Source organism: Scyliorhinus canicula, chromosome 5 (genome assembly GCF_902713615.1).
Source record: "Scyliorhinus canicula chromosome 5, sScyCan1.1, whole genome shotgun sequence".
Lineage (NCBI taxonomy): Eukaryota > Metazoa > Chordata > Chondrichthyes > Carcharhiniformes > Scyliorhinidae > Scyliorhinus > Scyliorhinus canicula.
In genome coordinates, this window is record NC_052150.1 from 39,237,131 (window position 1) to 39,264,550 (window position 27,420).

The following is a 27,420-nucleotide window of genomic DNA, read 5'->3' on the forward strand; positions in this document are numbered from 1 at the left end:
TAGAGGTTGAACTGTTGCTTGAAGAGCCGCCAGTTTTCATCTACATTATCGGAAATCTGAAGCTGGTGGGGGGCCTTCAATCTCACTCTTCAGCGTCTTCTCATACGTTAAGTAGTCACAGGTTGCAGTTCACTAAATCGGTCTGTCCACCAATTTTTAAACTTTGTTATTGCCGTCGTTACCGTCCCATCTTCAGCAGTCGTGGTACCATGTTGTGTCTAGCAAGGAATCCACCAAACGACATGACTTGTCCAAACCAGGATCTTTATTAAACCCAGACTGTTTCATTTTGTTAGTCCTTGGCTGGTACACTGGTGTTGTACACCATGGATGTGGCTTTAAGAACATAAGAACTAGGAGCAGGAGTAGGCCATCTGGCCCCTCGAGCCTGCTCCGCCATTCAATTAGATCATGGCTGATCTTTTGTGGACTCAGCTCCACTTTCCGGCCCGAACACCATAACCCTTAATTCTTCAAAAAACTATCTATCTTTACCTTAAAAACATGTAATGAAGGAGCCTCAACTGCTTCACTGGGCAAGGAATTCCATAGATTCACAACCCTTTGGGTGAAGAAGTTCCTCCTAAACTCAGTCCTAAATCTACTTCCCCTTATTTTGAGGCTATGTCCCCTAGTTCTGCTGTCACCCGCCAGTGGAAACAACCTGCCCGCATCTATCCTATCTATTCCCTTCATAATTTTAAATGTTTCTATAAGATCCCCCCTCATCCTTCTAAATTCCAACGAGTACAGTCCCAGTCTACTCAACCTCTCCTCATAATCCAACACCTTCAGCTCTGGGATTAACCTAGTGAATCTCCTCTGCACACCCTCCAGCGCCAGTACGTCCTTTCTCAAGTAAGGAGACCAAAACTGAACACAATACTCCAGGTGTGGCCGCACTAACACCTTATACAATTGCAACATAACCTCCCTAGTCTTAAACTCCATCCCTCTAGCAATGAAGGACAAAATTCCATTTGCCTTCTTAATCACCTGTTGCACTTGTAAACCAACCTTCTGTGACTCATGCACTAGCACACCCAAGTCTCTCTGAACAGCGGCATTAAACTTTTGCATTAAAATAAATTTGGTTTAACCTTTACCTGGATTACTACATTTCAAGGTAAATGTATATATTGATCAGTTGTTCTTTTCCTACGTTCATACTTTAGCACATAATTTAGTTGCTAGCAGTGCTGTAATGAGGGAATGCTTCAGAGTAAAAGGCGGTACCTTAAATGCACCGAATGTTGATATGCAACAGGATATCAAATTGCTCTTATGGTTGTGGGTTGAATGCCTAACCGGCATAATAAAGGATAAGTGGGGCTGGAGCTAAGTACTTCCTGATGTTCGCTCCTTTTGATGTGGTGAGGAGCAAGAGTGTTTAGAAACATAGTGGTTAGCATGGAAGGGCAATTCAAGCCTGAAGGGAAAGTTCAAAAAAACAATCCACCAAGCAGCTGTCTCTGGAGTAATAAAACTGTCAATCACAGGCTAATGCAATTTACTGCTGTGTGAAATTGAATGGAAGATTTGCATGTCAAAGGCTTATCAAGGGATTTCTAGCCCTTTGAAGTGTACTGGGCATTCCAGGATGCCACTGGCACGTGCAGCTGCTGCTTTCAACACTTTTGTCTTAAATGGCAGATGTTAGGAAAAAGGATGTGTGAAAATGCTGTTTGCTTTCAACTTACTGCCTGGACTGCACTTCAGCTTTCAGGCAGGCTTCTGTTATGCACTAACCCACCACACGTTCAGCACATTAGTCACACTTGAAAGCACCTGCGCCAATTCACACCTGTATTATTCCCAGAGAATCACAGGGGCCTGCAGAATTAGGGTTCCGCATGTCCAGAATTGCAGCCTGTAGTTTAGTTTTGTCACCAGTAGAATATTTACAGGAGTCCAGAGAAGGCTTAAACACACTGGTTTATTGTTTTAAAAAACAAGGCCACAACACAGCTCGCAGTACATCAGTCCCAGCCAGGACCATCCAAAGATGCCAGTTCCCATCTTGGGTGGCTTTTCACTGCCCATTTCAATGAGTCCTATTAGGCCTCCACCTAAGGAGGCGCTTGTATTCTACAGGCCCCACAAGTTCAATTGGATCATCACCATGGAGGTTATTACACAAGGTCAGGAACAATTAACATTTGTGGTTTTTGTGATAGCGTTAAGCTATTCACATACAAACTTTCCAGAAATGATTCAGAGTGGAGAAGGTAACTAGATTTTCTCTGCCTTGCTTAAAACACAGGCAAACAGTGACACCGCATCGCAACCGTAGCTGAAATATACAGAAATCAAGAGATTATTCCAGTTTACCTGGCACTCTTCAGACTCCCCAACTGCCCTTATTTATGATACCTCAAGTGTGTGCACGCGCAATGTTGCATTATTTGTTCTGCTCAGGTTTGTTGGTTAATAAATTTGCTCCGACACAAGAAAACCTTGTTTGATTGGCTCCCAATTGCTCAAAGCTGGATAGTTAAATATTTGGAATTGGAAAATACATTACTTTCGAAGAGAAAACTTGGTGGTGACCTAAGCAAGGCGGTTAAATAGAGCACCAGTTCATCACTTCCTCACCTGGTTGTAACACTCACTGGAAAAACCAACCTTTGAACAATCTTTAGGTTCCCTGTCCCAATTGGCTTAAATGTCTTAAGATTTGTCCAATTGCACTCTAGCAAAGTGCCTTCAGCCACTTGACTGCATTAAAGGGGTCCATGTCTTTTTCAATATAACCACATTTCTTTCCATAGACCGGTGGATTTTATTTAATTTTCTAAAACATTGTTTCTAACAGCATGGTGTACCTACACAAACAAGTGGAGATGAACCACTGCAGTCTAAGTGCAATAATAACACTGGCTGAGACAGCACCACCCACATTCCAAAAAATATACTTTAAAAAAATCAGTGAACACTTGGATCACATTCACAAGTTAAATAGACTACTGTAGTTTGCCGTGCATGTGAAACTAGATACTGACAGCATTGATGGAAAACAAATGTATTTCTGACAAAGCACCACGTCTAGAGTTTGGTCATTCAAGTTGGCCGTAATCAACTCAAACTCAACTGTTACCAACTCAGCCAAGCTGATCAACACTCAACCATTACTTCTACGCAAGTGGCAAGGAACAAAACATGCAATTCCTTGGAACTGTTAGACAAGAAACTATGCATAATGCAATTTGAATAACAGCAACACATGTTGGAACCCTAAAATGAAAACAGCAAATGCTAGAAATAGACATCAAATGTACTGTATTTACAGCCTGGTTTATTTCTCATTCATTGCATTGTTAATTGGTACACCTCCTCTCATCCACATCCCTACACTACTTCCGCATTCATTTATACTTTCCACATCTTTCCATTGGCCTGCTACCAAAATTGTCATCTTGAGTTTTCTAAACAATGTGGAAGCCACTTATCACAAGATGTTCCCTTCCCTTCATGCAATGGAAATCTATTTAACCCAATTACCTTTTCAGCACAGCCAATTGAACTTCACCTTACTAAGCATGGCTATGTCATAACATCACTGCAATTAGTTCAGAGTTACAGAGGCATTTCCCAAAATATGTGGTCATAGCCGAGACTTAATCCCTATGGTGCCAGAGGGCATTCAGCCCATAGAATCTACACCAACCCTCAAAAAGAAAGTCCCACTCAATTCTTGTAACCCCATAACGTAATCTGCACATCCCAGGACACTAAAGGGCAATTTAGCATGGCTAATGCACCCAACCTGCATATCCTTGGGACTGTGGGAGGAAACCAGAGCACCCAGAGGAAATCCAGACAATTGAGACTCAGAAGTCACCAAAGGCCAGAATCGAACCCAGGTCCCTCATACTGTAAGGCAGTAATGCTAACCCCTGTGCCACCATCAATATATCTACATCTTTCTAAAGTAGGTGGATTTTATTCCATTCTCCTGAAACTCCCTTCCTAACACTAGGCCTACCTCCAATTGCCCCAAACGTTGTGCAACTCCCTTCCTAACAACACTGGGTGTACCTGTACTTGCCCTTAAAAGGTTTCCATTTAACTAGAGAACCAATGACCATATTTCATGGTGTGTAGCAAATGACTATTTTAGTCTGCCCAATAGAAAACCATTTAATATTAAACACTAAAATGAAAAGTGGAAGAACTTTACAAAAATTTATTACACAAAATGGTGCATCACTAAAATATCAACTAAAAGCATATATTCTTAAATGTACATTTTCCTGGAATGCATTTACATACCAAGGACAGATTTAGTAATCTTGTCCATCAAGTTTATTGGCTACCTATTACAGTTCCTTACATAAAAAGGAATATTTTAAACATGCAATTATCAACTTATGCATGGAACAAAATTACACATGACAACTCAAAACTAGAGATAACAAGGATGGCAGTTCATATAACTGGCAGTCATTGTTGCAGAAGTTCTTTTAGAAAACTATGCAGGGGAAATAAGTCTCCCTCCCCTTTGGTGTCAGCAGCTTTTTATTAAGCAGTCTAGAATATAATGTACCTAAACTTCTTCCTCATCAGACCCTATCTTAGAACTCTCATCAAGAGATTCTTCTTCTGTAGCTATCTTAGAACTCTCATCAAGAGATTCTTCTTCTGTAGCTTCTGTGGTCACCTTGGACTCCCTGTCTCCCTGTTCAGACTCAGCTCCCTGTTCTGAATCAGCGTTGAACTCATCAGCACTCTGTGCACTTAACTTCTGTCAAAGGATAGGAAAAAAAAAGTTAGCTGGAATAAATGAGCATTCTTCCTTCAATTTGCAGTTTCAACTAGATATAGGGGGCCATTGCAATTTAGTTACAGAAATTGGCTGACAAACATCCAGGACAGTCGATAGTGGCATTCCAGAGCAATTGCACACAACTGCGCACTTATTGGGATATGTACACCAAGCTCAATGCACTAAAACCGTTGCTATCCGACATGCACAAGGAATGGATGCTGCTGGTGAATGGAGCTCCATTTACCAATGGAATATAGTACAATACCTTAGTTCATGCCACAACTAATGTGGAAGGAAGTAAACTACTGTTCTTTTTACTTCTAATCTTCAATATATTAAAATGATAGGAATTCCAGATAAGTTTGAAATGCTTCCGGTCGGTAAAGAGAGATTTGTATTATGGGAAGCACCAGAAATTCCTGTTAGTAGACAATTCCAGTTGGTAGAATGTCAGAAAATGAAATTTACCGCAGTAATAAAGTCAATTGTACGTAAATATGGAATCTGTAATTATAGGATGCCAAACTAAGCAACAGATATCACTACAGGTAGAGTGGACATTTTTAATTCATTCACATGGTCTGTGTGCCATTGGAGAGGACTGCATTACTGCCCACTCCCAACTGCCTTTGAGAAGATGCTGTTGAACCACCTTCTTAAACTGCTGCAGTCCATGTAGGTAGGTGTAGGAGTGGTGGATAACACCCACAGTGCTGTTAGGGTGTTCTAGGGTTTTGACCAAGTGACAGTGAATATGAAAATAGTCAGTCAGGACAGCCCGTGGCTTTGAGGAGAACTTGCAGGGGTGGCGTTCCCATGCTCTCTCTTCTAGGTGGTAGAAGTCTCAGGTTAGGAAGGTGCAGTCGAAGAAGTCTTGGGAGTGTTAGAGCATTACATCTTGCAGATGGTGCACATGGTTTCCAATGTGTTTAAGATGGTGGATGGCGTGCAAATCAAGCATGCTGCTTTTTCATGTATGACATCAAGTTGGAGCTGCACTAATCCAGGAAAGGGGAAGAGTATTCTCCATCTGGTAAACCATGTTCTTTAGGCAAGGAAATTTGCCATCTTTATCCAGTCTATCCTATATCAGTCTATTGGGGTAGACTCTGAACTTTCCATGCAAACAAGCATCAGATCCAGACACAGCCTAACCTACCCTGCAAGTTAGTATTTGGGCACCTTATGCTAAAATTGAGGAGCCATGAGTAATCAAGCAGCAGTCGAATTCTGACCGTCGGTTTTCAGCCCATGCTCCAGACTCCACCACCATCCCTAATTATGTCTTGTACCATCGACAAGACAAACCCACAAGAGTGGCAACATTGATATGATACAGAGGAAGGAATAGCCATCAGTCAACGTGGACCCAATAAGCCTCAAAAGAATGAAGTGAAACATGGGCAAGAAAACTACCTGATCATCATTCAACATTCTCTCCCAGTTGAAGCACGGAGGGCTGCAAAGGGTCAAAGCGCACTCCAGGCATGGACTTCAATGTCCTTCACTCGTGATTTGATGGCAGCCCTGAAGGGCATAGCTGAAATCCTAGCTTCACACCAAGCACGATCATGAGACACACTCACCATGCTAAACAAAGGGGGTAGATTGAGAATGGATATAGATGGACTTCCGGTGGCGGCAATGAGGAGCTAAGCCGCACATTCGGCAGCTCCCGCTGAGAACGGACTTTGGGGCTCTTTTTAGGGCCCCCAACGGAGCTGTGGCGGCAAATCCCGACGTGGGAAGAGGTCAGGAGTCGACCCCAACGGTCCTATGGTCCGGACCAGGAGTGGGGTAAGGAGAAAACCAGAGAAAGCACCCCTGAAAAAGCGGGGGAAGGAAGACAAAATAGCAGCCGGCGGAGGCCTTGCGGAGCTGAGGCAGTGGGCTCAGGAGCAGCAGGTGACTCTGCTGCGCTGCTTCCAGGAGCTTAAGTTGGAGCTGCTGGAGTCGCTGAAGGTAACCAACAGGGAGCTGATGGAGACCCAGACGGCCCAGGGGGCTGCGATCCGGGAGCTGCAGCAGCAGGCCTCCGAAAGGGAGGATGAGGTCGTGGCCGTGGCAAGGAAGGTGGAGATGCACGAGGCGCTCCATAAAAGATGGCAGGAGCAGTTAGAGGAGCTGGACAACTGGTCGAGGAGGAAGAATTTACGGATCCTGGGCCTCAGAGGGATCGGACCTAGCAGCCTATGTGGTGACTATGTTAAACTCGCTGATGGGGGCTGGGTCCTTCCAGGGGCCCCTGTAGTTAGAGGGGGCCCACAGAATTCTGGCTAGGAGGCCCAAGCCCAACGAGCCGCCGCGGGTGGTGTTGGTGCGGTTTCATCGGTTCGTGGATCGTAAGTGTGGGCTCCGGTGGGCCAAGAAGGAGCAGAGCAGCAAATGGGAGAACACGGAGGTGCGGATCTTCCAGGACTGGAGTGCGGAGGTGGCGAGGCGGAGGACCGGGCTTAACTGGACGAAGGCGGTGCTCCATAGACGGAGTGTGAAGTTCGGCATATTGCAGCCGGTGCGTCTGTGGGTCACCTATAAGGATCGGCACCATTATTCTGAGTCCCCGGAGGAGGCGTGGGCCTTTGTGCAAGCCGAGAAATTGGACTCAAAACTGAGGGTCTAAGATGGGGGATACTGTATTTGTATTTGCCTGGTTTAATGTAAGATGTGGGTTGGCCTTAGGGTGGGTGGTATGTTGTCGATTTGTTTTTTTTGTATGGGGTTTTCTGCAGGGGTCGGATGGACAGGTGGTAAACGGGGAGTTCGGGGAGCTGGTGTGGAGGGGGGGGGACACTGACACTGGGAGTAGCCCTGGAGGAGGCGGAGCCGGGCAGGGCGAAAGCGCAGGCTTTCTGCGGGTTTCCTGCGCTGGGAGATGGTGGGGGCGGGGCCGGAGCTGAGAAGCGCAGGTCGTTGCTGGCTGTTTTCTTTCATGGGGGGGGGGGGGGGGGGGGGGGGGGAGGACCCGTTGACGGGCACGATGGAGGAGGGGTAGTCCCACGTGGGGAGGAGTCAGAGGTAGGGCGGGAGTTGCCGGGGTCAGCAGAAGTTAGCTGGCTCACGGGAGTGCTGTAGAGGGAGGGGCGTGGCTAGGAGGGGTCCTAGCCTTGGGGGTGGGGTGTACCAGGTTGCTGCTGAAACGGTCAGGAAGGAGCTGGAGGACATAGGGGGTGCTTGGGAAGGGGGGGGGGGGGGTTGCCGCCGTGGGAAACTGGCAGAGCGGGGGAGGCTGGCCGGGAGCCCTCTGATCCGGCTGATAACCTGGAATGCGAGGGGGCTGAATGGGCCGGTCAAACGGGCCCGGGTATTTGCGCACCTGAAGGCGGATGTGGCCATGCTCCAGGAGACACACCCGAGAGTGGTGGACCAGGTTCAGCTGAGGAAGGGATGGGTGGGCCAAGTATTTCACTCGGGGCTGGATGAGAAGAGTAGGGGGGTGGCGATTGAGGCGTTAAATGTGGTGGCTGACATTGGCGGGAGATATGTGGTGGTGAGTGGCAAGCTGCAGGGGGAGCAGGTGGTGTTGGTGAATGGTTACGCCCCAAATTGGGACGATGCAGGGTTTATGCGGTGTATGTTGGGCCGCATTCCGGACCTGGAGGTGGGGGGCCTGATCATGGGGGGAGACTTCAGCACGGTACTGGATCCCCCATTGGATCGATCCACGTCCCGGACGGGTAGGAGGCCGGCGGCGGTTAAGGTGCTGGGGGGATTTATGGGCCAGATTTTGGGGGGGGGGGATGCCTGGAGGTTTGCGAGGCCAAGGGAATACTCGTTTTTCTCCCACGTACATAAGGCCTACTCGAGGATTGATTTTTTTTGTCCGGAGTAGGGGGGTGGTTTCGAGGGTGGAGGATGCGGAATACTCCGCCATTGCCATTTCAGATCATGCCCCGCACTGGGTGGACCTCGGGCTGGGGGAAGAGAGGGACCAACGTCCGCTCTGGCGCTTGGAGGTGGGGCTGCTGGCAGATGAGGTGGCCGAGGGGGTTCGGGGAGTATCAAGAGGTACCTTGAGGCCAATGACAACAGGGAGGTCCGAGTGGGGACGGTCTGGGAGGCATTGAACTCCATCCGAACCCATAGGGAGAGCGGGGAGCAGAGGGAGAGGGAGAGACTGATAAGGGAGATGGTGCGGGTGGATAGGAGATATGCAGAGGCTCCATTTAGGGCTGCGCTGTAAGTGACAAACATTTGCACAGCACAAAGATCACCTTCAACAATATTGTAATCAGCTTCCCTTGATGGCATTATCATGGTTGACATCCTGAAGATCACAACTGACCAGAAGATTAATTGAACCACAAAAATTGTTAAAAGCAAGCCTTGAATAGTCATACAGACTTGAAACATTAACTCTTTTTCTCTCTCGCCAGGCACGCGGGGCCCTGTACGAACACGGAGACAAAGCCAGCCGCCTGTTGGCACACCAGCTGAGAAAGCAGGCAGCCAGCAGGGAAATTGGCGCAAATCAGAGGTACCAGAGGCACATGGGGAACCAGAACCAGAGAGGATTAACGAAACCTTCAGGCCTTCTACCAAGAGCTATACACCTCGGAGCCCCCAACAGGGAAGGCTGGGATGAACCGGTTTCTTGATGGACTGGACATACCAGTCGTGGGAGAGGCAGAAAACGGGATCTGGAAGCACCACTAGCACTGGGAGAGATCATGGAGAGCATTAGCTCCATGCAGACGGGGAAGGCGCCTGGGACCGGACGGATTCCCGGCGGACTTCTACAAAAAATTCGCGACAGCACTGGCCCCGCACCTGCGGGAGATGTTCACAGACATCGCTAGCTAGGGGCACACTGCCACCCACGTTAGCACAGGCCTCAATCTCGCTGATACCTAAGAAAGACAAAGACCCAACGGAATGTGGGTCATACAGGCCCATATCTCTGCTGAACGCAGACGCCAAAATACTGGCCAAAATCCTAGCCAAAAGGCTAGAAGACGTGTACCTGAGGTGGTCACAGAGGACCAGACGGGCTTCGTCAAAGGTAGACAGCTTACCGCGAACATCAGGCCGCCTGCTGACGTGATAAGACCCCCTCCGGGGAGAGAACACAAGAGGTGATCGTCTCCCTGGACGCAGAAAAGGCCTTCGACAGAGTCGAATGGAAATACCTCAGAGGTACTGGAGCGGTTCGGGCTTGGAACAGGGTTCACCGCTTGGGGTAAAGCTCCTATACAACGCTCCCATGGCGAGTGTAACGGACCAACAATACCAACTCCCAATACTTCCAGCTGCACAGGGGCACCAGACAAGGATGCCCCTGTCCCCGCTGCTGTTCGCACTAGCAATCGAACCGCTAGCAATCGTGCTCAGGGCAGCAAAAATTGGAGGGGGATCCGAAGGGGAGGTAGAGAGCACAGAGTCTCACTCTATGCGGATGATCTGCTCCTCTATATCTCGGACCCACAAAGCAGCATGGACGGAATCATAGCGCTCCTGAAAGAGTTTGGAGCCTTCTCGGGCTACAAACTCAACATGAGCAAAGTGAGATCTTCCCAGTACACCCGCAAGGGGGGGGGGGGGGCAGCACAAAGGGCCTGCCGTTTCAAACAAGCCCGAAATAAATTCCGCTACCTGGGGATCCAAATCGCCCATGACTGAAAGGGATCCATAAATGGAAACCTCACCAGCCTGACGGAGGAAGTTAAAAAGGACCTGCAAAGATGGAACACACTCCCGCTCTCCCTTGCGGGCGAGAGTCCAGACGATCAAAATGAAACGTACTGCCCAGGTTCCTTTTCCTGTTAGATCCATTCCGATCTACATCCCCAAGGCCTTTTTCAAAGCGCTGGACAAACATATCATGGCGTTCGTATGGGGGGGTAAAAATGCTAGGATCCCAAAGAAGTCATACAAAAAACAAAATCCAGGGGGGGCTAGCCCTCCCGAATCTACAATTCTACCACTGGGCGGCAACAGCCGAGCGAGTAAGGGGATGGATCCAGGAGCCAGAAACCGAGTGGGTGCGTGCGGAGGAGGCCTCCTGCATGGGAACCTCCCTCCGGGCCCTCGCCACGGCAGCACTCCCATCCCCACCCAAAAAACACTCCACCAGCCCAGTGGGTGACAGCCACCCTCCAATCCTGGAACCAACTGCGGCAGCAATTTGGCCTGTACAAAATGTCGGACAAGGCTCCCATCTGCAACACCATAGGTTCAAACCAGCACTGACCGACGCCACCTTCAAAGGTGGAGGCAGGACGGGGGACACTGACAGTCAGGGACCTATACACGGACGACAGGATCGCAACACTGGACGAACTGACAGAGAAATTTCAGCTAGCTGGGGGGAACGAGCTACGGTACCTGCAGCTCAAAAACTTCCTACGAAAGGAGACAAGGACGTACCCACAACCGCCACGACAGAAACTATTGGAAGACCTACTGGACGCAAGTATCCTAGAGAAAGGGAACTGTAGTGACATGTATGACCGACTGGTAGACAGGGACGACACCGTACTGGACGCAACAAGAAGGAAATGGGAGGACGACCTGGGGATGGAGATAGGGTGGGGACTCTGGAGCGAAGCACTGCATAGGGTCAACTCAACCTCCACGTGCGCAAGGCTCAGCCTGACGCAACTAAAAGTGGTACATAGAGCCCACTTAACGAGAAACCGTATGAGTAGGTTCTTCCCGGAGGTGGAGGACAAATGTGAGCGGTGCCAGAGAGGCCCGGCCAACCACGCCCACATGTTCCGGTCTTGCCCCAGACTTGTGGAGTACTGGACAGCCTTCTTCGAGGCTATGTCCAAAGTGGTGGGGGTGAGGGTGGAGCCATGCCCGATAGTGGCGGTCTTCGGGGTTTCAGACCAGCCAGATCTATTCCTGGGGAGGAGGGCGGACGCCCTTGCCTTTGCCTCCCTGATTGCCCGCCGTAGAATCCTGTTTGGCTGGCGGTCAGCAGCACCACCCAGAGCTGCAGACTGGCTGTCCGACCTCTCGGAATCTCTCCAAATGGAGAAAATCAAATTCGCCATCCGAGGGTCGGACGACGGCTTCCACAGAACGTTGGAGCCATTCATGCAACTGTTCCGGGACCTGTTTGTGGCCAACGTACATGAGGAAGAATAGTCGGGTGGCCAAGAACCAGGGGAAAATGGGCGGGAATCGGGGGAAGGTAGCCGGGGGGAGGGGGGGGGCTACGGGCTCGGTATGGGGGTTTGATGGCAAGCCAAGGCCCAAAACCAAACTATAAATAAATGCCTATAAACATGTGCCTCGGCCATATTGGGGAATGTAAAATATGTATGCTGGCTAAAGGGGGCGGCCACAATTATTGTTATGAAGATGCTTACCTGTAAATATTCATGTTAAATTTTTGTGTTTTCCTTTTTTTTTTCTCTCTCTCTAATAACTTGTAATTTGTCATATATATAAAATATGAAAACTCAATAAAAAAACATTTAAATAAAACTCTTTTTCTCTCCACAGATGCTGCAAGGCTGGAGTTTTCTAGCATTTTTTGTTTATATTACAAATATTTTTGCTTCTCATCAGGCCATAGTTGGTGTTCTGCAGGATCCACAGGAGAGGAACATTATGATACGGACAAGACTTGGTTAGGTCACTACATCTTGAAGGGATACTGAGCTAGTAGGAAATTTGGCCCAGATCTATCAAAATGATCAAGTTACGAGAAGATGCGCTCCCCAGATGTTAAGGGGAGATTTGGGGGTAGTTAGAGAAAAAAATATTCTCTCTGGCTGGGGAGCTGGCACTAGGGCAGCATAGGCTAGAAATTGGAGCCACACTTTTCAGGAGGGAAATAAGGAAATCCTTTTGTTGGTAATCCTTGGTTAAAAAATTTGGAAGTCTTTTACAACCAGCAATTGGTTTTAGATCAATTTTAAATGAAATCAACAGATTGTTAACCAAAAGGTGGGGCAAAATCAAATAGATGGTGTTTGACCACAGGTTAGTCACAATTTCATTGAATGATACAACAGGCTCAAGGAGCTAAATGGCCTACTCATGTTCTTCCATGCTAGGCACACAACAGTATGGGGAATGTTCTAAAATTTCCTGGATAATGGTGGTTATAACACAAGTTTAACACCATCTAGAGCAGAGGTGGGCAAACTACGGCCCGCGGGCCGCATGCGGCCCGCCAAAGGTCTTTATGCGGCCCACCAAGTCATTAAAAAAAATAATAAAAAATTTTTTTTAATTTTTAAAAAAAAATTTTTAAATTATTTTTTTTAAAGGTTAATATGGGGGGGGGGGGGGGCTGTTGGGTTACTTACTGGTATAGGGTGGATACGTTGACTTGAGTAGGGTGATCATTGCTCGGCACAACGTCGAGGGCCGAAGGGCCTGTTCTGTGCTGTTCTATGTTCTATATGAGGCGTCCAGAATCATAACCGGGTGAAGTAATTATTTTACTTAATATACTATGCGGCCCTTTAAAATTGTGAATTTCTGAATGTGGCCCTTGCACGGAAAAGTTTGCCCACCCCTGATCTAGAGAAAAGCAGAACGCTTGAGCAACTCATCTTCCACCACCATAAATGTTCACCCCCTCCATCCCAGCATATGTCTGTATGTACCATTGACAAATACACTGCAACATCACCTAATTCTGTGATCATTACCACCCAGGACAAAAGTATCAAGCACATGAAATCACCACCACCTCAAAGCCATACATCATCCTGCCTTGGATCGCCATTCTTCATTACTTCGAGTAATATCCTGCAATTCCTACCGCAACAGCACTGTGGGTGTAACTACGAAGGACTGCAGCAGTTCAAGATGGCATGTCACAATGTTCAAGAGCAATTAAGATGGGCAATAAATGGTATCACATCCAGTGAATTAATTAAGGTAGGTAGGTATTGGATGGTGCAAACATCAATCTACATCTCAAAACCTCTGTTCCAATAAATATTGATTGCATCAATGTAAAAAGATTCCATTTGTGGGGTTCTGGGCATAAGTGAAATCCATTTTGATCACTTGTATAGTCTTCATTTAGTTGCAAGTGCAACTCATTTATCCATTGCATTTCCGACATCACAATAATGACTACGATGAGTGATATCAATTCAAGTGTTTCTTTCATGGATCCAGGACGGCACATGTGGCAAATGGAAAAATATTTCCTCATGCAGAAGAGAGCAGTGTATTATCCATCATGCTATATTTGACCTTTTGCATACTCACTCCAAATGTTAGGGTGCCTGAAATAGAACTACCCACTGTATCACAAAGTCTTCACAAAGAACATAAAATTGACTTAACTAAAGTTTTAAAAAAGTGAATAGCTGTTGACGTTCTACATAACAAGATATATTTGCAACAAGTTAAGAGATTAATTAATTTGGTGGTTATAAGTTCTATCTTAATTATGACCAGGTTTACAGATGAACTTCAGGTAGGAAGTGGAAAGGACTACAAAACAAGTTACGAATACTTCTAGTCATAAAGTGTATTGTTTTTTTTTAAAAAAAGAGTACCCAATTCATTTTGTTCCAATTAAGGGGCAATTTAGGGTGACCAATCCACCTAACCTGCACGTCTTTGGTTGCGGGGGCGAAACCCACACAAAAACTGGGAGAATATGCAAACTCTACACGGACAGCGACCTAGAACTGGGATCAAACCTGGGACTCGGCGCAGTGAGGCAGCAGTGCTATACACTGTGCCACCGTGCTGCCCTATGAATGTATTGTTGATACTTAGCCATAACCACCTTCCCCCGACAGAAGTTTTCTCACCTCAATCAGGTCAGCCATGTACTGCACATGCTCTGCTAACTCTGCAAGCTCTTGGTTCTCTTTCTGCAACATCAAAATGTCTTCATCTTTATGCTCAATTTCTTTGTGTAGCTGGAGGGGAAAGTTCAGTGTCACATTTTAAACCAAACTTTATTGTTAATTTGAAACGACAGAGTAATCAAAGAGTGCCTACTCTTTCATTTTCTTGTAGAACCTTGAACAGGGCTTTTCTTCGCTCTTCTGCCAATTCCTTCCAGTATATGGAACTTGGATTAGCTATAAAGATCATCAAACCAAGGTTAAAAGGGAATTTGGTTTACTATGCAAAGTTTAAATCTATCAAATTTGAATTTTCCAAAAAAAACAGTTCTTGCCTTTAACCAGAAGTTGATAAGCTTCTTTCGTCATTGCTTGACTTTCCGAGTTCTCATTGCTACATTGTGTGCTGTCTTGAGCTATCTGTGTGCGTGATTTCTTGCAGTTCTTTGGTTGATCATCATTCCAGTGCTTTCTTTTGGGAGACTGCTTGTAGGACTGTAAGAATGCAAATCAGTTTTGGGCTTGGCACTTTTAGCACACAATACTGTAACAAAGACCATTTGCATCACTTTTGAAGAATGTCTTTTAGGCAGGGATGGTCAAATAATCAAGTGTTGAAAAAATTCCCACTCTACAAACTTTACAGGTAGTATGTAATTAACAAAATGACTTTGTAAAATCAGCAAACGACAAATGCAGTTTAGTAAAGTGGGCAACACAAGTGGCTAGCACAGTGGCTTCACAGCGCCAGGGTCCCAGGTTCGATCCCCCGCTGGGTCACTGCCTGCGCGGAGTCTGCACGTTCTCCCAGTGTCTGCATGGGTTTCCTCCGGGTGCTCCGGTTCCCTCCCACAGTCCAAAGACGTGCAGGTTAGGCGGATTAGAACATAGAGAACATAGAACAGTACAGCACAGAACAGGCCCTTCGGCCCTCAATGTTGTGCCGAGCCATGATCACCCCACTTAAACCCACGTAACCCGCATACCCGTAACCCAACAATCCCCCCATTAACCTTACACTACGGGCAATTTAGCATGGCCAATCCACCTAACCCGCACATCTTTGGACTGTGGGAGGAAACCGGAGCACCCGGAGGAAACCCACGCACACACGGGGAGGACGTGCAGACTCCACACAGACAGTGACCCAGCCGGGAATCGAACCTGGGACCCTGGAGCTGTGAAGCATTGATGCTAACCACCATGCTACCGTGAGGCCCCAGATTGGCCATGATAAATTACCCTTCGTGACCAAAAAAGGTAGAAGGGGTTATTGGGTTACCGGGATAGGGTGGCAATGAGGGCTTAAGTGGGTCAGTGCAGACTCGATGGGCTGAATGGCCTCCTTCTGCACTGTATGTTCTATATCAGAGCTAATGTCTCAACAAAGAGCTTCACCATTTAATGTTAACATTAGTTGCATACTTCAACAACAAAAAAAAACTTGCTAAACAGCTCCCTCTCCAACAATCCCTGCTGAAAACACTCTTCGGAGTACTGGATGAAGACACAAAAGTGACGTCAGACACATTTAATTATTACTGTGTATTGATGAGGACAAAAGTGGCCCCAGTCACCCTTCAAGACTGAATTGTTACTGTGGCCCTCTCGGTCCTTCAGATAAATTACTGGAAAGCAATTTACAGTGGAGCTGGCATGAATCAGTGCCTTCAAGAAAGAGTTGAGAAAATTGTAAAGAATAAAGACATGTTAACAGGTTGTAGAAGTGTCATTATTTTGTCTTTATGCACAATACAAACCAAGTTACTATTAGGTTTTAAAAAGTTTTATTATGCACCACCCCTTTCGATGTGAGCAACCCAAAAAACAAACGTGTGATTAGAGGTTTTGTATTCCAAAGGTTCCGCTCCAGAAATTCTTAAATGCTCTTGATTACATCAACTCCTAAAACCAACCCAGCAGTTAACCTGAACCAGTAAGTGGTGAATCAGTAAATTTACACATTACTTACTTCATTTGGCCTGCCAACAAGTTGATCTGAAGTAGCAAGCGGCTGAATCACTTGTAAAGTTCGTCTCAACTTAGTGCTACTTGTAGCTCCGCTAGTGAATAAACTCTAAATGGAGATGGAAAGGGAGGAAATGGAATTTAACATTTAAGCTCAAAAAAATTGCACTTTCTTTGAATACAGATGACAACTTTTGCAGGGTTCAGACTAATGAAACCATGGGTGTCCATTGAATCCCTACAGTGCAGAAGGAGGCCATTCAGCCCATCGAGTTGCCATCAACCCTCCAAAGAACACCCCACCTAGGCTCACTTCATCCCCATAACCCCATCTAACCTGCACATCTTTGGACAGGGGGCAATTTAGCATGGCCAATGCACCCAACCTGCACATCTTTGGATTGTGGGAGAAAACCATGCTTGTAAAATTTCCAATTTCTCTCAGTTCTCGCCAGACATTGGCAAGCTTCAGTTATTACAGACAAGTACACTTTGTTGCTGGCTCATATCCACAAATGGCCACTTCTTAATCCAAGAAAATACTCAAACTCCACCCAACTTCTGCTTAACATTTCAACAAAAGCAAATAAACTTGCATCTTTTGGGGACTGTAGTGCTGCGGAGTCTTTTTTTGTAAACATAATGGAGCAACCAATCCTGCAAGATCCCAAAAACAACAATTGTAGTATTGGTGCTTTATTTTCAGATACCAGCACATCAAACATACAGCACAATAGGCAAATTGTCTATGGTGTCATTTAAGCCCCACAGAAGCATCCTCCCAGCTAACCCTATTCACACGGATGATCCCAGGAATGGTAGGCCTAACATACGATGAATGTCTGAGGATCGTGGGATTATATTCATTGGAGTTTAGGAGGTTGAGGGGAGATCTAATAGAAACGTACAAGATAATGAATGGCTTGGATAGGATGGACGTAGGGAAGTTGTTTCCATTAGCAGGGGAGACTAGGACGCGGGGGCACAGCCTTAGAATAAAAGGGAGTCACTTTAGAACAGAGATGAGGAGAAATTTCTTCAGCCAGAGAGTGGTAGGTCTGTGGAATTCATTGCCACAGAGGGCGGTGGAGGCCGGGACGTTGAGTGTCTTTAAGACAGAAATTGATAAATTCTTGATTTCTCGAGGAATTAAGGGCTATGGGGAGAGAGCGGGTAAATGGAGTTGAAATCAACCATGATTGAATGGTGGAGTGGACTCGATGGGCCGAATGGCCTTACTTCCACTCCTATGTCTTATGGCCTTATACCCTCATATTTCTTTCCCCCTCTGGCAATTACCTAGCTTCTTACATGCATCAATTCTATTTGCTTCAACTACTCCTTGCAATAGCACAATTAATACTTTTACTGCTCAGAGGAAGAAAGATTTCTTCTGAATTCCCTCCTGGATTTATTAGTGTCCATCATATGTATGATCTCTACTCTCAAAATGAGAAATATTAGAAGCCAGCTAGCATTGAATGTACCCGGAGTCAATTATTCAAGTCACAGAGTTCTGGTTCAGCCATAGCATGGAGGTCAAAGAAATGAATGAAAAGAACCAAAAATCAGGAAATGCTCCTCTGAATGTTTTGGGAGCTGTACAAGGAGATCACATAATAAAATCTACTTTAGATTACCAACCAAAACTCACAGTATCTTTTCTCTTACTGCTCTCCCTCTATTTTCCTTTCTCACTCATTCTCCCCCTTTTAGTTCAGATAACTAATGCTGAAATTATCTGGAACGCAACAAAAGTATCTCTTTAAATGAGGAACTTGGCTTACATTTCATTTTTGAAATAAACAAGATGAGATCTCATCTTATTGCAAATGTCATCTTTTTGTATGCTACTCAGATGCGGTGGGGAAGTTTCAATCTAGAACTCACGGGCACAGTTTAAAAATAAGGGGTTTCCCACGTTAAGACAGAAATAAGGAATTTTCTCTCTCAGATGATCATTAATCTTTAGAATTCTCTTCAGAGAGCAGTGTAGGCTGCATCATTGAATATATTCAACACCGCATTAGATACATTTTTTGAAAAGGGATTCAAGAGTTATGAGGGAGGCAGTAGGAAAGTGTGTTAAAAGCCAAAATCAGGTCAGCCATGATCTTATTAAATGGTGGACAGGAATGGCCTGCTCCAGCTTTTAATTTTATTTTTAAGCATTAATTTATGATATGCCAAAAGGCTCTGGGTACAGCCGTTGGTAGGTACCATTACAGTGCAACACAAATGCCCTGCTCAATAAGGCATGCAAAGGTTAAACTAACTTTAATAAAATTTCAAAAGCACAAATTATTCTATAAGCAAATCCAATCCAATTATACAACTTTACATGAACTGCACCACTAATTATATCATAAAATTCATAAACACAGAGTAAAATGGAACTGCAGTCCCCGCTAGCTGGGCAGGCATTTCTTGACCATTCCCAACTGACTTGGAATGGAGGGGCTTGCTAGGCCATTTCAGGGGGTATTTAATTGCTGCGGGTCTGGATGCACATGTCGGCCAGGTCAGGCAAGGACGGCAGATTTCCTTCCCCAAATGGACATTAGCGAAGCAAGTGGGTTTTACAACAATCGACAATGGGTTAACTGTCATCATTAGACTTTTAATTCCTGATTGTTATTGAATTCATATTTTACCATCTGCCATGGCAGGATTCAAACCCAGATCACATTACCCCGGGTCTCATTTCTGGATCACAACACTTCGCCATCGCCTCACCCGCCTAATATTTTCTACCTTACATTTAATGTTAATTTTACCCCTTAAAATATAAAAACCAGTTCCTTCAACTAGGCAATTTTGGCCTATGGCAAGAAAAATTGTAATAAACAACAATAATGATGAACCTTCGATCTAACAGATGACTGACAAGTAGAATTACCAATCTTAGACTAAAAGATATAGTACGAATGGTTTTACAATTCTTTAGGATTAAGTACCCCAAATTCAACTACCTGCACTTAATGTGACTTACATTATCTTCCGATCAACAGAACACAACCTAATTTTATTCATCAGAGATGCAAAACAGTTGTAGAGCGTCTACTAAGCTATTGTGTTCTGGGCTGCAGAGCTGAGTTTATCACTTTACCTGACCCTAGTACAAATGGCCTTTATTTATTGAAGCTGGAACCCATTCATCTTCCCTAATGATTAATTAAACTTCCACCATAAAAACCAACAAACAAAGGTAGATTAAAGGCATGATTAGGATTGATGCAAGTTGTATTCATGCATTACACTGCAAGCGTGGGAAAATAATTTATACTGTACGGTGTACGTGTAGCAACAGAATTCCCACGGTAAAGTTATTTCACTACAGATTATGACTCCTGTGGTGGACACACCTTACTAAGCGTGGGAAAGTGCTACACAATTGCTTGTAGACATCATTAAAGATTAAACTATACAGATTAGTTATTTCTCCCAAGGTGAATATATGCCAACAAATGCTGTTTCAGCAGTTAACCCATCACTTATAAAACAGTACCTGGCGTACAATAACCTTGAAGTAGTACATATTTTTATAAGTCTTGTACATGTTATGCTAGGTTGACTTTTGAAGAGGTTGCATTTAATTTCAGTCCTTTGTTAACCAGGAAAACTTTTCAGGTGAATTGAAATGAAGCTCATTACTAGCATTGATTGAACCTGGTTTGCCATTTAGAAACAGATAAGTTATCATTTTCATTATACCTTTCATTTAATTTATCCAAATCCTTAAGAATTCTGGACTTACCTTTATGGTTGGTGCAGGTTTGTTGGCATCACATTTGTGCTTTGTATTGGTGGTCATTGTTAGAACTGAAGGGGTGACAGAGGTAGAGAGGAAGAAGAAAACAAAATGAAAACAAATCAGTCAAATGCAGCAACTTTTGAACAGTCTAGGGAATGTTCCAAATGCCTGTGTCTTCCATTTGTAAAAATCTACCCCCATGACAAGAAAAGTTCTATTTTATCAATGCATTTCCAGTCAAATGCAAAATATTTTTGCATTGAGCCTCAGATCCCAGAAACATCCACTCAGTAGAGCAGGACAAAATGGGTAGATTAGGCCAAACAAATAATGTGCCTTTATATAAATGTATCATGACCGCCAGACATGCCTTTTTATTTTTTACTTTGAAGTATAGTTACTGTAGCACAAGAGAGCAATGGCAGTCAGCTAAGGACCCACATGGAAGGGAGGGCAACAGTGATTAACGATCCTCACAAACAACAACGTGACAACGGCCAGATGTTTTAATGGAGAGGGATAAATATATTGGTCACAATACCAAGAATAACTCCCTTGCTCTTCCTTAAATTAGTGCAATGAGATATTTTACAAGCACCCGAGGGGGCAGACAGGATCTCAGTTTGACATCTTATCAAAATGACAGCACCTGACAGTGTAGTATTGCCTCAATACAGTGCAGCATTCCTTTAGAATCATACATGTTTACAGCATGGAAACAGGCCCTTCCGCCCAGCTTGTCCATGCCGCCCATTTCTATCACTAAGCTAGTCCCACTTGCCCACATTTGGCCCATATCCCTCTATAACCACTCTGCCCATGTAAGAACATAAGAACTAGGAGGAGTAGGCCATCTGGCCCCTCGAGCCTGCTCCGCCATTCAATGAGATCATGGCTGATCTTTTGTGGACTCAGCTCCACTTTCCTGCCCGAACACCATAACCCTTAATCCCTTTATTCTTCCAAAACTATATCTTTACCTTAAAAACATTTAATGAAGGAGCCTCAGCTGCTTCACTGGGCAAGGAATTCCATAGATTCACAACCCTTTGGGTGAAGAAGCTCCTCCTAAACTCAGTCCTAAATCTACTTCCCCTTATTTTGAGGCTATGTCCCCTAGTTCTGCTTTCACCCGCCAGTGGAAACAACCTGCCCGCATCTATTCCCTTCATAATTTTAAATGTTTCTATAAGATCCCCCCTCATCCTACTAAATTCCAACAAGTACAGTCCCAGTCTACTCAACCTCTCCTCATAATCCAACCCCTTCAGCTCTGGGATTAACCTAGTGAATCTCCTCTGCACACCCTCCAGTGCCAGTATGTCCTTTCTCAAGTAAAGAGACCAAAACTGAACACAATACTCCAGGTGTGGCCTCACTAACACCTTATACAATTGCAACATAACTGTCTTAACTGCTTTTTAAAAGACAAAATCATGCCCGCCTCTACCACTGCCTCTGGCAGCCCGTTTCAGATGCTCACCACCCTCGTGTGAAGAAATTTCCCTCTGGACTCTCACCACCTAACAATTTTCCAGCACTTGGCCCATAGTCTTGTACACCTTGACATCACATGCAAATACTTCTTAAATGTTATGGGGACTCCACCACCCACTCAGGAAGCGAGTTCCAGACTCCCATCACCCTCTGGGCGAAAAGGTTTTTTTCCTCATACCCCCTCTAAACCTCCTGCTCATTACCTTATATCTATGCCCCCTGGTCATTGATCCCTCCACCAAGGGGAACGGTTTTTTTCTGTCCACTATCTATTGCCCCATATCATTTTATACATTGATTAATATGTTGATTCCTCCGAACTGTCCCACTAGCCTTGGATTTTTGTGCTTCCTGAAAAAGGGTTAGAACTGAATCTTCTGAACCAGGGGCAATTCCTGATCTATAGAGAAATCCAGAAATGATGGCATTTTATAAATCCAAGGTTTAAGATTTGTTCGTGAAATTCAGAGCTCCTGCGCCTCGATTTAAGAAAAAAATCTCTGATCAATCTTCATTAGAGTAATCCTTCAAGTTTGTGCATAATGTTAAAAGCACACTTCCAACTGGTTTTCTCATCTTATAAACATATGCTAGAGACCACATTTATAAATTCTGAAATTTAATTTCATGGCAAAATTCTAGACAAATTGAGAACAGTACATAGTCAAATTTGCATGACAAATGGGGGCACAAAGTTTTTTTGAAGAACTATCACTTGCATAGCTACATTAAGCAGGGTCAGTTAGAACTTCACTATTGGAACACAGAATGAGAAACAGATAACGTGTGCTTATTACATTTCCATATCGTGTTGCAAGGCCATGCTGTTGTATATTGTAGACTCTTTGGTGACTTCTGTTCAGAGGAATAGGTTTGACAAAACAAGTAAGCGTGAAGTTGAGAAATGACCATTCATTTCAAGCACTCAATGTAATCATTCCTCAGGTTTTTAAGGTTCAATGCACCATTTTAAGGGGACAGCAGTGGGTTGAAACACCACCAGTTCACTGCTTAGAACTGGAGTTTGAACTCAGCCCAAGCTAATGAATGGACGGGTCGCAAAATTGCCTCAGGCAATCTTGTACCAGGTGGCAGTAAGTAACTGAAGTTCGAAGCACAGATCTAATGTACTGCAATTTGACACTAATTACTCAGTTTTTCACAGAGCCTACTAGAATAGCTGACAAGAACTCATTCAAGTGCTGGACAGCATATTGTTTAGTCAAAACAGCAGCAGCTTTGCCCCACATCACACTGCTGTGTTCTTTACGGGCAGGGTTGAAGATACTGTATTTCATTTCAAATCACTAACAGCCTGCACCTTCCCAAGGATGAAAATTCAGTAACACATCTATTTGAAAATAGATCAGCAGACCAATCGTGAGGCTCGTGAACTGACCAACTGTTTCTTCTAGCTACCAAAAAAAATGCTAAGAGAACTCTCCACAGAAAATTTTACAATTGACCGTATAACCAACAAATTCCATTCACCCCTCAAATCACAACCGCCTACTTACTGCCCCGTCCAGATCCATTGGCGGGATGCTTTCGTGTAGCGTCCAAAAAATAAAACCCCAAAAGAAAACGCGACATCTGCTCCGCGGCTCAAGATTAAAAACCCTCAAATGCAAAATCTAGTGCCTTTGAAGATTTATAATTGGCGGACACTTAAGAACGCTTTGCAATAATTTCTCGGCATTCGAGAAGACAACAAACATCCCGCCTCGGCCTCTGGATTACACCCAGCACTCTGTGAACCAGTGCCAACGCCGTGTGATGGGCAAACACAAGCCTTTTCATCAGCGTGCTGGCAGCCAGCTGCCAGGGACAAGAAGGTGGTTGCTCAGCGAGGGGGGGGGGGGAGCAAGTTTCTGCGGACCTGATCCACACCGTCCAGGTCATGAAGAGGAGTCCCCCACAGGGTTTACACCCTCCGGTACCACCCACTCACACACCGGCCCGGTTATTAACAGGTGCGACCCCATCTCAACCATCCCGCCAGGATTAGGCTTTAACGCCGCTGCTTCAGCCCAAAGGGAAAACGCCCAAAAAATAAAATAATAAATGAAAGATCCATTTTTAAAAAGAGCAGACTTTAATCCAGGCCTCCTCGCCCTTATGCATTCCCCCTATTGCACCCACACGATCATCCGTCGCAGCCCGGAGAGCTTCGTTTGCATAGTGAAAATTTAAAAAGTATTCGCCCATGACTCACCGCCAAACTCTCCCTCCCCAGGTTGTGGGTGGGGGGGGGGGGGGGGGACGATGGTAATAGCAGGGCGGACAGAGCCACCCCACCTTCCTGTCTGTTCCTCGCTCCCTGGGCCGGACACTAACCGCCAGCCGGCCAGACAGCCTCGCTCGCGCTCTCTGCCTCCGGGTATTTTTTTTGCCGCCTTTGGCTCGAGGTTAAAATAACCCCCCGATCACGTGACGGTGGGCGGCCGGCGCGCAGTGCATTGTGGGCGCCGGGGGGTGGGGCAGGTACACACACACACACACACACAGCAGGCCTTTATTTAAAAGTTCGAAAAAAAAAACCAAAATCCTGCAAAAATTATGGCGCGGCCCAGCGATATATTGAAGATAAAGTAAATCGAGGTTAATCCCGACGGCGGTGGAAGCGACAGTGGAGAGGCGCGCCCCAGTCACGTCACAATGGCCCCTCTTCCCACCCCCCCCCCCCCCCCCCTATTAATCCAGCCTTGGAGCTGACAACAAACTACCCCCACTGGAAAATACAGCGCAGGATCAGGCCATTCAGCCCTGGAGCTGACAACAAACTACCCCCTCTGGAAAATACAGCGCAGGATCAGGCCATTCAGCCCTGGAGCTGACAACAAACTACCCCCACTGGAAAATACAGCGCAGGATCAGGCCATTCAGCCCTGGAGCTGACAACAAACTACCCCCACTAGAAAATACAGCGCAGGATCAGGCCATTCAGCCCTGGAGCTGACAACAAACTACCCCCACTGGAAAATACAGCGCAGAAACAGGCCATTCAGCCCTGGTGCTGACAACAAACTACCCTCCTGGAAAATACAGAGCAGAAACAGGCCTTTCAGCCCTGGAGCTGACAACAAAACACCCCCCCCCCCCCCCCCCCCTTCTGGAAAATACAGTGCAAAAACAGGCCTTTCAGCCTGGAGCTGACAAAACACCTGCCTTGAAAATATAGGACAGAAACAGGCCAATCGGTGCACCAGAGCCAGCTTCCATCCTCCCTTATCTAACTCATTAGCAAAGCTATTCTCTTCTCTTGCAAATGCCTATCTAGCTTTCTCTTCCCTTTAATGCGAGAGCACTGTTCATTTCCACCACCCTATGGTATACTAGTTCCACAGTTTCTTCCATTGACAGCCGCTAGTTTTGCTGCGTCAAAATCCCGGGACTCGCTAACCGCATTGTCGTGTGCTGACACAACATGGGTTGCAGCAGTTCAAGAAGGTGGCGGTGCTCAATTAGACGTGAGCAATAATGTTAGCATTGCCTTGTGTCCCATGAATATTTTTTAAAAACTGGGTGATGGGTGGTGGTGTTCAAGAGGAAGCACATGATAAAACCGGTCAAGACTTGAGAAACAGTTCTAAATCATCCACCCCCCCAATTCATTAACTGACTCCCATTCACATTTGTGCCTCAATTCCCTTACCTCACTCATATTATAACTTCAATTCCCTTTTACCACCCCATGTAACCTCAACTCCTTTATATCACACCCACACCAGCCCACAATTCCCTTACACAACACCCACATTAATACCCTGAATTCCCTTGCCCTCAATCACATTCACACCATCAATTATTTTACTGCCATTACATCTATAACCGTCTAACCTCTATTTTCTGACCCTTATCCACATTTACTCCCTCGGATCCCTCATCGCTACCACAACCCACCTGAGGAAGGAGCTGCACTCCGAAAGCTCATGATTCGAAACAAACCTGTTGGACTTTAACCTGGTGTCGTAAGACTTCTTACTGTGACAACCCATACACTCAGTTTACTGACCGCCATCCACATTCTGAGTGAGGTGTACACAATTATGAAGGACATAGAATAATAATGACATGTTTCTCTTATAAGAGGGGGTTAATAATCAGGGGGCATAGATTTAAGTTAAGGGACAGGAGTGAGAGGGGATTTGAGCAAAAGCTTTTTCACTCAGAGGGTGGTGAGAATCTGGAACTACTCATTGCCTGAAATAGTTGGCAGCAATCTTCACAACATTTAAGCAGCATTTGGATGAGCACAAAATCTCATAGCGCAAGTGCTGGAAAATGGGATTAGGTCAGTATTTTATCGCTAGACCTCTTTTGTGCTCCACGTCCCACACCCTCAGTTCTCTGACCCTCACCTATATCCTCTGGTCCCTTACCACCATCACATTCCATTTGCTCAGTTCCTGATCCCCCCCCCGGCCATCCTCAGGTCCCCTTCCCACATCCACACCCACAGGTTTCCCCCCCCCCCCCACCCCACCACCATTCACACCCTCAGGTCCCACCCCCATCCTCACCCTCAGGTCCCCCCCCCCCATCCACACCCTCAGCTCTCCCCCCCCCATCCACACCCTCAGCTCTCCCCCCCCCATCCACACCCTCAGCTCTCCCCCCCCCCTCCCATCTACACCCTCAGGTCCTTCTCCCCCTCCCCCAGCTACACCCTGGGGTCCTTCACTCCCCATACATCTACGCCCTCAGCTCTTCCCCCCCCCCATATACATCCTCAGGTCCTTCACCCCCCCCCCCCACCCACATATACACCCTCAGGTTCCCCCCCATATCATCCACAAGTCTCTTCCCCCCCCCATTCACACCATCAGGTCTCTACCCCATCCAATTGGGTCTCTCTCCCCCGACCCAATCGACACCCTCGGGTTCCTCCCCCCCTATCTACACCATCAGGTTCTCCCCCCCTATCTACACCATCAGGTTCTTCCCCCCCCCCCATCCATCCATCCATACCCTCAGGTTCCTCCTCCCGCCCCCCCCCCCCCCCCCCATATCCATCCACACCCTCAGGTTCTTCTCTCCTCCCCATCCACACCCTCAGGTTCTTTCCTCCTCCCCCCCCCCCCAACACCCTCGGGTTCCTCCTCTCCCAAGCCCCGCCCCCAGGCTCCTCCCTCTTCCCAGCCCCACCCTTCGGTTCATCCTCGTCCCCCCGTCTCCCCCAAATCAACATGCTCAGGTCCCCTACTGCCAACACATCCTGGACTCTCAATTTCCAACCCCCATCCTCAGATATCTTACCAAGACACCATCCCATACCCTCGGTTCCCTGACCTCCACCCAATCTTCATGTTCACCCATTCTCTTTGTTCTAACACATACCAGAGCCCTTTATTCTTACATGTGTGTAATTTTTTTTAGAAAGTAATTCAGTGACTGCAAAACAGTTGGCAGCTGATGTATTAGAAGCGCTAATTAGAAGTTTTTCTTCAACAGTATGCATCTCCACCCAGCTGTTTTCCCACAAATCCGCCCCCATCCCCCCCCAAAAAAAAATTCATTCTCTAACTCCCTCTCAATAATAAAAAATTCTCCTCCTCTGCTGCTGAAATCCATCATTGCCTAATCCTCTCACTCCGCCAGCATCACCTCGCCTACCTCCGGGACTTTGTCGAGTGTTACAGCCTACAGTGAGATGACTG

The 27,420-nt window shown here is 46.1% G+C and overlaps 1 protein-coding gene across 5 annotated transcripts; it reads right to left on the minus strand.

The window, feature by feature from the left end:
• Nucleotides 1-1,918: 1,918 nt before the first annotated feature.
• On the minus strand, nucleotides 1,919-27,395 carry gmnn (geminin DNA replication inhibitor). Of its 5 annotated transcripts, none has more exons than XM_038796937.1 (8): nucleotides 23,855-23,899; nucleotides 22,558-22,615; nucleotides 20,267-20,331; nucleotides 16,514-16,618; nucleotides 14,877-15,036; nucleotides 14,696-14,778; nucleotides 14,503-14,613; nucleotides 1,919-4,744 (listed from the first exon to the last, which is right to left on the minus strand). In XM_038796937.1, exons 1-8 carry the CDS (start codon nucleotides 23,882-23,884, stop codon nucleotides 4,547-4,549), a joined length of 810 nt encoding a protein of 269 aa, XP_038652865.1. In that variant the 5' UTR covers nucleotides 23,885-23,899; the 3' UTR covers nucleotides 1,919-4,546. The 5 variants fall into 5 exon arrangements, with proteins under 5 accessions (XP_038652865.1, XP_038652866.1, XP_038652869.1 ...); XM_038796938.1 differs by lacking the exon at nucleotides 23,855-23,899 and adding an exon at nucleotides 23,278-23,310; XM_038796941.1 differs by lacking the exons at nucleotides 22,558-22,615; nucleotides 23,855-23,899 and adding an exon at nucleotides 27,377-27,395.
• Between the last annotated feature and the right edge of the window lie 25 nt (nucleotides 27,396-27,420).

Excerpts from the sequence above, each read along its gene's own strand:
- gmnn (XM_038796937.1), bottom strand. The coding sequence starts at position 23,884 with ATGCATAAGGGCGAGGAGGCCTGGATTAAA. Across the intron at positions 22,616-23,854 it reads GCGAGGAGGCCTGGATTAAA|AAGTCACCAAAGAGTCTACA; the intron begins GTCTGCTCTTTT and ends TCCTCTGAACAG. Across the intron at positions 14,614-14,695 it reads TTCTACAAGAAAATGAAAGA|CTACACAAAGAAATTGAGCA; the intron begins GTAGGCACTCTT and ends TTTCCCCTCCAG.